Source organism: Neltuma alba, unplaced genomic scaffold (assembly GCF_004799145.2).
Source record: "Neltuma alba isolate B1F8T4 unplaced genomic scaffold, ASM479914v2 tig00011087_pilon, whole genome shotgun sequence".
Classification (NCBI taxonomy): domain Eukaryota; kingdom Viridiplantae; phylum Streptophyta; class Magnoliopsida; order Fabales; family Fabaceae; genus Neltuma; species Neltuma alba.
Window position 1 is genome coordinate 3,573 of NW_021635828.1, and position 10,723 is coordinate 14,295.

Below are 10,723 nucleotides of genomic sequence, written 5' to 3' on the forward strand. Positions count from 1 at the left end.
AGTACACATATGCATTTTAATGACTAACAATAGCAATATAACAAATGTGATTGCTGATCAAAAAATTTGATTTAATGGATATAAATAACTTGCTCTAAGTTTTACCTACGTACGTATATATGTTATTTTATGATCTTGTCACCCTAATCTAATCTTCTTTTCCATTCTTCTTTCCTTAGAGCACAGGGTCAGTCATGGTAGATTGGAAGCAAAGGCAAGTGATCAACTCAGTGAATTGCCTGACTCAGTGTTTGAACATATTCTGTCTTTTCTTCCAACCAAACAAGCCATTACCATATGCCTCTTGTCCAAGAGGTGGAGACATCTTCTCTCGTCACTTCCCATTCTTGACTTTGACAACTCCAACTTTTATAGCCTTCACTCCTTTCTTCAGTACGCAGATACAGTCATGAGAATAAGAGATCATTCGAAAACCCTCAAAAAGCTTCATCTCAGTCTCACATCTACACATAGAAGTGCGCCGAGTGTTAAAAAATGGATTCATCTTCTTCTCAGGCCTAAACTTAAAAGCGTGCCACAAATTAAGATCAATACATGGATTAACGCAGCAGTAAATTCCAAAGTTGAACATGTTGAGATTTATGACAAAACTTTTGACAAGTTCAGTTTTGAGGTGCCCTCTTGCATTTTCAACTGCCATACCATAACGGTTTTGAAGCTAAGTGGGGTTCCAGTAAAGATTCCTTATGTTGATTTGCCTTCCCTTAAAGTTTTGCATTTGAACAGGGTTCGATTTCCAAATATCAAATCCATCCAAGCTCTTCTTTATGGCTGCCCTTTGCTTCAAGACTTGGCACTAAAAATTTGGGGCATAAAGTATAAGCGCCTTTCAATTAATAAAGAAAGGCTTAAAAATTTGATTTCAGCTGATGTTTCTTTCTATTTATTTACTTTGGAATCTTTGTCGAATGTTAAAGCACTGCGGATAGATACGGTAAATTCATATTAGTGCTTTTCAATATTCTTAGATTTGACAATTAATTTTTCTCTTATACCTTGTTGCTGTCTCCCTCTTGCAGATTGGTTTTTCACCTCTCCCTGATGCTATAGTATTTTATAATTTAATCCACCTGGAGATAAGTTATTATGCATATAGCTCGGACGGAACAATATTGCAATGCTTGCGAAACTGTCCCAAGCTTGAAACTCTTATAATTGATAAGGTTTAATTTACTTGTTGTTTTCAAACTTAATTTCGGGTGTGCATTGCCATTTTTGGTTGGTTAGTTTTCTAACTTTGGTACCTCGATGGCTCAGTTTGATTGGAGAGTGTGGCGGCAACCAGGTGTTCCTCAATGCGTTTCATCACACTTAAAGGAATTCCATCTTGGAAACTTCAAAGGCCGCGAAATTGAGTTCAAACTGGCAAGATTTATTATGGGGAATGCAAGGGTCTTGGAGACCATCTCAATTCGCAGAGAAAATACGTCAAAAGCAACTTCAGAACAAGAAATAATGCTCCAAAGATTATCGTCTTGTCCAAAAAGCTCGGAGAATTGCAGGCTTTTATTCAAGTGAATTCTTAAGATTTAGTGTGGTATTGTAAAAGTCACATCCCTATTCCTTTTTGGATGGTATCCACATGCATGTTCGGTTTATTTTGAGCAAATTCAAGTATTAATTCATTATATAGGCTAGGTTACATGAACCTTCGGACATGCGTCAAGTGAAAATAACTTTTATATTTTTTGAAATTTTACGATAAATAACTTTAATTTTATGCAGATCGATAACTCCTATACTATTAGCTTTGCACTTTTGCTCAGTATTTATATATAAATCGCTTGAAGTCTAAAGAGTTTTGGGAACTTATGTTTTATATATAAGGCATTTTGTAGAAGATAATGATAAACCAGGTTTATTGACGTGGCCAAATTATATTAAAGGAGTTTACAATAATGCTTCTTTAGATTAAAGAAGAAGCTGAATAACTACCCTAACTTTTGACTAAGTTGTCCTCCAAGAGTCTTCATGTACGATATTTCTACATTTTATAAAATAGGGTGTCCGTCTATTCTTACCCAAGTCTTCAAGCCCTCTCCTTTCTCCTTCTTCGTTAAAACCTTCTTTCTCTTGCTGAATTCTTTTACCTTTTGTTATTCTACTATCCCTACAGAAAGAGTTTGTTTAATCCTAAAGAATGCCGCTTCCTAATTTATTGAGAGGTTGCGGAGTATATCTTGAAAACAATGTCCTTGAGCATGACAACCACCTTAATTGTTTGTTTATTGTTCTTTACTGGTGTTGCCAACAAATTAAATAATGAAATGCTCGAGAGATTATCACCAGAATTACGCTTTTTCTTTCCTTTAACAACATCCTATTACAACCACCCATATATATATATAGGCTAAAGTGTGTGTGTGTGTATCCTTTCCGACAATAGTGGAAGACCATTCTTCTTATACTTAGACACCTCCTATGAGGCACAAATCTCAAACTTGTTCTCTGTTACAAAATGTTATCACTCTATAAAAACTTATATGTTTGTATAATAGCAAAGAATTTGCTGTATATGTTCGCACCACAAGTATACTAGTCGTGACAAGTAACACGGTGATGTGTCACAGAGATTTATGTAAAAATAAAGACCAAATTAAAGAGAAGTGAATTTAATTAAGTTGACCCAAACAAACTTTTGGCGGGTAGAGTGAATTTTAAAAACTAATATTTAAAAACTAGAAAGTGATGAAAATAATTTATTCTTAAACTTCAAGGTATAAAATGGACATAGGATTATTCTTCCCGGGTATTTCATAACTTTTAATTTATCTCCTCTCATAGATTTCTTAATGAAAATATATGTTAGTCTAGGATTTAAAGAGTACTTACAAAAGCTTCCTCAAGTTAAGAAGAAGTGTTTAATTTTATTAATTGTTCAATCTCTTGTTATAATTAATAAAACCCAATTTTAAGCTTCCGAATGCATATATAGCAGTTCTTCCAAAGCTCAATCTCTTGCTAGTGTAGGACTCGTTAACAAATCTTCAAATATGTCCATCACCTTACAACTCTTGTGAAAAACTGTTTTTGATAGTAGTAGGTCGAAGTTCAACTAAAACGTTAGTTTTCCTAAATATCGTGACGGATTTTAAAAGATACCTGTACCATCGAGTTATTCCAATTTAAGATATAACATTTGATCGCGATTTCCTATATCTCTAAACTATAATTATTTTGGCTCTGTTAATTTTGGTCTAAATTTGTTAATTCTTTTGCAAATTTGTTATTTAGTTGCGAAAATCAATTTTCCACAATGATTTGTAGTGGATTAAGTCGATCGAAAATTTATCTTTCTTAGTCAAAACTTCTAACTAAATAAACAATGACTGAATCCGTTTTATTTACGAATTCATCGCATATCAAGAAGGATGTTAACAAAAAGATACCGTCCACAATGAGCGGTAATTAATTATTTAATTATAGAATTTGCATTGAATATCAAAGTTCCAAGATTTGGGTAAACCGAATTGATTTGAATTCTACTTTTTAAATGTCCAATTTAATCATAGCTTTAAGAATATATTACCTTTACTACTTAATAGAAGAGCTAGTTTGATATTGATTTGGTCCGATCTTAATACACTTTATTTCTTATATTTATTTATTTTTTAAAAGTAGTCCTTATAGTAGTTGTACACATTAAAAGTTTTATCAAATGATAGTTTTAGCTAATACACATGATTAGTAAGGGTATTCTAGAAAAGACAACACCTATTTATTATTATAAATAACTAAATTAATTTTCTTAATTTTTTCAAATTAGTCAACTAAGTCTTATATTAAAGAGTGAAGGTAGTATATATCTTTAATAATTTTTAAAGAAAAATTAATCTGTCAATTCTTATAGCTTATTTCAAAATTAGGTCCCTGTAATTTATTTTGTTTCAAGGAAGTCATCATAGTTTGATCTGTTGCAGGCATTTATCCTTGTGTATACAAATTGTTGATTTTAATTTGTATACTTTCATGAATTTTACGGACTCTCCTTCATTTTCACGTTGTTTTAACACCATTGTATTTCTATAAATAAAATTTCATAAAATTTATCAATTAAAATGAAAATATCAAATAATAAAGACTCAATTTAAACAAAACATATTATACGAAACAAATTTTAAGTCTTTTTTGGTTTTTCGAAAAACAGTGATTGCCTTGAACATATCCGGATTCATGGGTTGCTCATCTCTCATATAGCCGCCCATGTTAAAAGTGATGATACAAATGTTATTTAATTCCTTCATTCTTATATATCTTTCGGCATGAAATACTTTATTCTTATGTTTTTGACGAAAACGAAATTATTATTAAGCATCTAATGAAATTAGATTTGGATATCACAATGAGCACTGAATTCGGATTAGGTTCCCTTTATTAAGTATTTTACAATTTTGGTATACAACGAAAGCTCAGCTCAAACAGAATTAACCTAGAAGGTATTTACCAGACTCATTAATTACTTCCCTAAACCTTTGATTTCAACTAAAACCTTCATTTCTCATACTTGATTCCCAAAGTAGAGCCAAGTTATGGCAAAATCAAAATCCCAAGCAGCATCAAGAGATAGAATTAGCAACGTACCAGACTCATTGCTTCAACATATCCTCTCTCTTCTTAATACTAAAGAAGCCATTTCCACAAGCATCTTATCTAAGAGATGGATTTCACTTTGGATTGGATTGCCCACTCTTGACCTCGACGCCAAATCCTTTTGTCATTGTCGTTTTGGATCCTTCGAACGTTTTGTAGACAAAGTTCTCATCTCCAATAATGATTCCACAACCATCAAGCTACTTCGTCTCAATTGTGTTGATTATTACTATCTAGACGATCGTAAGATCGATGGTTGGTTTAAAGCAGCTATAAACTGCAAAGTTGAGCAAATAGAGCTAAGTGTTCCATACTTGTTTCAAATTAGTGTTCCTTCTAACATTTGTCTGCAGTCCCATTAGGGTTTTGAAATTGCATGGGGTACGTATAGATACTCCTCTCTTGGTTAATTTTCCTTCCCTTAAAGTCTTGCATTTGGAACGCGTTATGTTTGAAGATTATAAATGTGTTGTAAAGCTCTTTTCTGGATGTGCCAATGTTGAAGAACTGTTACTTAAACATATTGTTGTGCATGATCTTGAGTTCACAGACTACAGACTTCTTGGAAATTTGCTCAGACCAAATGTTCCATCATTTCTGGGCACATTGAAGAAATTCCTGGTGGATTTCAAGGGAAAAGAAAGTGAGTTTAAGGTTGCGATGTTTATTCTCAACAATGCAAGAGATTTGAGGACCATTTCCATCACTCAGCCAAATGTTCGAAAATATATCCTTATACCTCAGAAATAATAACTCTCAGTATCAGAAATTTATGTTGGATATTATACTGTTGCTATTAGATTCATAGATCTTTGTTTATGGTTTTTTTTTTTTTTGGTTTCTTCGTCTTCTTTTTTTTTTTTTCCAATCCTAAATGTAATCACCGATAAACATATATGAATAACATTGAGTGGTATTTATCCTTTTTCGTGATATGCGTAGAGGGTTTATTAAAATTCACTTGCGTGGATATTATTAAATGATAATTATTCTTTTATTAATTTTTTTTCTTTGAGATCATGAGTAATCAAACTCCCATAACTTGTAAGATCGGAAAATGATTTTTTTCCATTTCCTTATTTTTATGTTTTTCCGTTTTATAAGCCAAGGGGGTCTCAAAGAATACTTTGACTTAGCGTTGGGTTAGGGTTACAATTTACAAGTTTTTTTTTTTTAAAGCACAATGTAGAATGCAAAAGTTTTAATCACCATACTAACAAATTATTTTATAAATTAAAGGTAGTTGCAGTTCTATTACTTATGTCCTATGAATTTTGAAATATTAGATTTTTCTTTTGGGCCAAACTGAAAAATTAGGCTCGTGTTCCCCCCCGGGGGCCGAAGTGGTTATAATAATATCATAGTACTTATTTAAATATAAGTTAAAGGTATTTATATATATTATTATTTAATATAACAATATTATATTAAATCTCAACCGTTTGATGTTAATCCAATAATAGAGATACTAAATGGAGGGAAGTGGAGAGAAAACTCAATGAAAACATTCTTTTTCAGTTTTTTTTTTATGACGTCTTTTTCGGTTATTATCACCCCTTAAATTTCGCATATTTGTTCCCTTTTTAAGGATTTAAATAGAAAGGATTTAGGTTATATTTTTTTAATTCTTTCAACTAACAAAAATATTCTTGAACCATATATAACAGTTAAATATATGAAAAAAACTTAGGTCAAATTCTTTATATTCAGTATGTCAAGTTTTCTGATTACACATGACCATATATCTTTTTTCGTTTCGGTGAATTTGTAATTAAATGCTATTAAATATTAATATTTCAAATATAAGATACATGTTTATGTTTGATTGGAAAATTTGGCATAATTGATATAGGTAATTGGATGCAAATACATTTTATATGTATGCACACACACAGAGAGATCTTTTAGTATTTTAATTTGACTTCGATATATGACATATATCTAAAATTTTTAACTTATATTTTTTAGATAATAAAATAAGTTTCTCTCTCTCTCTAACTTCCTGACAATAAGAAAATTATCTAGAGTTTAAATTCTGCATCTGTTATAATAAATTAAAATACGATGAAAAATATAAAAAATATTAAAGTTTATATAGACTACCTAAATTGAAATTGGAATTTAGTCTTATCACCAAGTAATAAGGAGCCCCTGAACTAAGTGAACTCCTTTCCAAATATATCACATTGATTTGAGCCTTTGATTACGATATTTTTTGTTATGACACGCTCAACACAGGAGGAGGAAAATATTTCATAAGGTCCGGATCCCAACCAATAAAGTAAATGGGATATATTTTAAATAAATGAGATGTATGGCTCATGTGAGGTAGTTTTTCTTCTTTCCTTTAAAACTGCCTCCTCGTAATTTTCAGTCTAGATTGTGATCCGGTTTTACGTAGGTATTTTGATCCATTCAAAAGGTATGTTTAAAATGAATGTTCCTCTATAGATGGGAAATCGTGGATCCGATCTCATTTGTAATATTAGACTATTAGTATCTACCCCTCTAATTTTTTCTTTTTTTAAAAAAAGAGGTGTGCTTAAAACCTTCACCCTCCATTCCTTTTTCTGTAGTTTTCATCCTCTTTGTTGTTAGATTAAAGGATCTATGTGGCCAAGCTAGCGTGATGGCAAATTAATTAAGTGCCGGCACACCAATGAAGAGGAAGCAAAATGATACGAAGTGATAGACTTAGTGACTTACCAGATCATTTGCTTCAACAAATTCTCTCTTTTCTTCCAACCCAAGAAGCCATTGCCACAAGCCTCTTGTCCAAGAGATGGACCTCACTGTGGACTGGATCGCCCACTCTTCACTTCGATGCTTTAAATTTCCGTTCTTCTATATTCTTCGTCGAGTTTGTAGAACATGCACTAATATTCTTCAGAAATTCCAACCACGTCCAGATCTTTCGTCTCAGATTTGGAAGTTCTGGAATACAGCCCGATGACAACATTGTAAATTGGGTTACAACAGTGATTAATAAGCTCAAAGTTGAGGAATTGGATCTTTGTTTTACTTCTTATTGGTTTAGTGTTGATCTGAGCTCTGAGATTTTGAATAGCAGTGCAATGAGGGTTTTAAAGTTGAATGGTGTAACAGTAAGTACTGATTATTCTGTGAATTTGCCTTCCCTTGAAGTCTTGCATTTGGAAAGGGTTATATTCCCCGAATTTCGATGTTTGGTTATGCTTCTTACTGGCTGCCCACGTCTTGAAGAATTGAAACTAAATTTATTTGTTATATTTGCCATCACGAAGGCCACCAAAATTGAGAGTCTTCAACATCTTGTCTCATCAAAGCCATCCTTTCTGGTTAGGTTAAAGAGATTCTGTTTTGATCAATTCAAAGCATCGGAAACCCAGTATCGAGTTGCAAGATTTATTATGGACAATGCGAAAGCTTTGAGCACCGTCTCCATAATTTGTCGTTCAAGTGTAAACTCCCTCCCCAATAACGCTAAAAAAGTTATCCACATGCCCTAAAGGATCTGAGAATTATTGCGGACTTCTATTATATTTCAATTTTTGGTTCCTTTTATGATGGAAAATTGGTCATTTTGTTAAGCTCCGATCACGTACGTGATTGATGATAAATCATCAACACCTCTTGGCAGAAGAATTAGAAGTAGAAGGAAGTAGTAGGGTTTATGTTGTTTAATACTTTGTCATATATTTTGACAATTAATCATGTCACTGTGGCACTATAATACATGCTCATGAGTCATGACTTTCTTCTTCTGTTTATTGAGACATTTGGCTTTGATTTGTATAGAATTCCCATCCCTCTTTTATCTCCCGTCATAAGATTAACATTTGGGTTAATGAAATGATAAATCGCTGTGTTCTCATTCAATGTTTATCACAATGATAGTGTTTATTATTGTAATGAAATTTGTACCATTCAAAATTTGATCTAAATAGTAAAAAAATCTAAAATTTCTAATATAAATTTTTTTCATTGATAATTTTAAATAAATGTCAATCATAAGATTATTTTTATTTTACATTTTATATCTACTAAAATAAAAAAATTTTAAAAACATAAAATGATTTAAATTGAATCTATAAGACTGTTCAAAATCAATCTGGATGATTCAAATAATGGCAGCGCCCAGTGCTTATCTTTTTTGAGTATAAAATGTATATGTTATTAATACGATCATGTGGTTATTTATTTAATTAATAGTAACTTTTATTTGTAAGCAAAATTATTAACTCCAATTGAAATGTATAAAGGAGAAACCTACGTTGCAATTGTTGTTTTCCATTTCAAAGAACTCTTTTCTTTGGTTCTGATTATGATGTCGAGATAATAAATCAAGTTTCAGATAAGCATTTTGGGTATATGTTGCTACTGCAACAGCCTTGCTGACTCCACCCATTTCTGTCAGCGAGAATTAATTATTGGCGACAGACAAACCGGTATAACAACAGTAAACAGGCTGATCTTCCCCAAGAGCTCACATCGACGGGAAGACCAATTATTCAAATAGGTGGGGGTAAACTAATGAGCTCGGATATTAATGAACTCTATTGAAGAGTTATCTATCGGAACAATACTCTTATCGATCTATTAACAACAAGTAGATCGATGCCAGGGGAATTAGTAATGTGTCAAGAGAAATTGATACAAGAAGCCGTGGATACACTTCTTGATAATGGAATCCGCGGACAACCAATTCATTAAAGAAAGAAAGTTGGAACAATGGCACCCTATGTTTATTTGTTATTTGAAGCACTCTGGTCAATGAGTAATTTTTCAGCTTTGAACTTGCGTAAGTAATTTGCTTATTCTTTTAAAGTTTACTCTGTTTTTCCTTATCTAAAAAAGTGTAGTCTTCTTTTCGTCAATTTTGAATTTGAACTAAAATTATAATTATTTTTAAAATTGATGGTCAACATATTATTTAAATTTCTATCCGAACCATCCATATTTAGTATAAAATATATGGTTGATACGAAATATGAGCACGGTTATTTAAATTAGCACCAAATCTGATGATTTTAACACTTGATTACGATATCTAATGATTTTTTTATTTTGTCACACAGAATAAAGAGACAATATTTCATATTTGTATGAAAATTTGCATCCGTTTTTTCCCCTCAGTAGCTAATTTTCATCCTCTTTCGAAAGATTACATCACCAAGCTAGGGTTATGGCAAATTCAGTTCCGGAACGCCATGAAAGAGGAAGCGAAATAATACGAAGTGATAGACTTAGCAACTTGTCAGATGATTTGCTTCGACATATTCTCTCTTTTCTTCCAACCAACGACGTCATTGCCACAAGCCTCTTGTCCAGGAGGTGGATATTACTGTGGATTGGATTGCCCATTCTTCACTTCGATGATTCAAGCTTTCGTTCTCCTGAATCCTTCTTCCAGTTTGTGGAATCTGCGTTAAACTTCTTGCCAAATTTCAACCACATCCAGATCTGTCGTCTCAAAGGTAGGGGAGCAAATTTTGGCCTTGGTCCTGATAAGATTATAAGTTGGGTTAAAGAAGTGATTAATAAGCTTAATGAGCTCCAAGTTGATGAACTTGAGCTTTGTTTTACATCTTGGTCTGGTATTAGTTTGCCCTCTACCATTTTCAATTGCAGTACACTGAAGGTTTTAAAGTTGAAAGATGTAAAAGTGAATACTCTTTCTTCTGTGAATTTGCCTTCTCTTAAGGTTTTGCATTTGGAAAGTGTTATTTTCCTGGAATTTCACTGTTTGGTAATGCTTCTTTCCGGGTGCCCACTTCTTGAGGAATTGAAACTAAGTTCATTTGCTATATATGATTACCATCAGATGAAGACAAAGGGCATTAAAAGTCTTGAACACTATTTGGTCTCATCAAATCATCCTTCCTCGACGTTTCTCGTTACGCTAAAGAAATTCTCTGTTGATCAATTCAAAGGATTGGGATGTGAGTATAAAGTTGTAAGATTTATTATGAAGCATGCAAAAGCTTTGAAGACCATCTCTATTATTTGTCGTGCAAGTGTGAACTCCTCAATGATGCTCGCAAAGTTATATTCATTGGCCACACGATGTGAGGATTGTAGATTTCTATTTCGAGTTTTGGTTCCTTGTATGAAAAATTGGCGTTTTGGCTAA

General features: G+C 32.4%; 4 protein-coding genes across 4 annotated transcripts; all 4 read left to right on the forward strand.

Annotated features, from left to right (window-relative positions):
* The first annotated feature begins 409 nt into the window (after positions 1–409).
* On the forward strand, positions 410–1,539 carry LOC114761172 (F-box/FBD/LRR-repeat protein At1g78750-like). Its single transcript, XM_028950501.1, has 3 exons — positions 410–955; positions 1,041–1,184; positions 1,279–1,539. Exons 1-3 carry the CDS (start codon positions 410–412, stop codon positions 1,537–1,539), a joined length of 951 nt encoding a protein of 316 aa, XP_028806334.1.
* Positions 1,540–4,550: 3,011 nt separating this feature from the next.
* LOC114761166 (putative F-box/LRR-repeat protein At4g13960) lies at positions 4,551–4,973 on the forward strand. Its single transcript, XM_028950496.1, has one exon. It carries the CDS (start codon positions 4,551–4,553, stop codon positions 4,971–4,973), a length of 423 nt encoding a protein of 140 aa, XP_028806329.1.
* A 2,313-nt stretch (positions 4,974–7,286) lies between these two features.
* LOC114761167 (F-box/FBD/LRR-repeat protein At5g22700-like) lies at positions 7,287–8,099 on the forward strand. The gene has a single exon (XM_028950497.1). The coding sequence runs from the start codon at positions 7,287–7,289 to the stop codon at positions 8,097–8,099; it is 813 nt and encodes a 270-aa protein (XP_028806330.1).
* A 1,676-nt stretch (positions 8,100–9,775) lies between these two features.
* LOC114761168 (putative FBD-associated F-box protein At3g50710) lies at positions 9,776–10,723 on the forward strand. The gene has a single exon (XM_028950498.1). The coding sequence runs from the start codon at positions 9,776–9,778 to the stop codon at positions 10,721–10,723; it is 948 nt and encodes a 315-aa protein (XP_028806331.1).

Coding starts and splice junctions, on each gene's coding strand:
- LOC114761172 (XM_028950501.1), top strand. CDS start 410: ATGAGAATAAGAGATCATTCGAAAACCCTCAAAAAGCTTCATCTCAGT. Junction 956..1,040: donor AAGCACTGCGGATAGATACG/GTAAATTCATAT, acceptor TCCCTCTTGCAG/ATTGGTTTTTCACCTCTCCC. Junction 1,185..1,278: donor AAACTCTTATAATTGATAAG/GTTTAATTTACT, acceptor TCGATGGCTCAG/TTTGATTGGAGAGTGTGGCG.
- LOC114761167 (XM_028950497.1), top strand. CDS start 7,287: ATGATACGAAGTGATAGACTTAGTGACTTACCAGATCATTTGCTTCAA.
- LOC114761168 (XM_028950498.1), top strand. CDS start 9,776: ATGGCAAATTCAGTTCCGGAACGCCATGAAAGAGGAAGCGAAATAATA.
- LOC114761166 (XM_028950496.1), top strand. CDS start 4,551: ATGGCAAAATCAAAATCCCAAGCAGCATCAAGAGATAGAATTAGCAAC.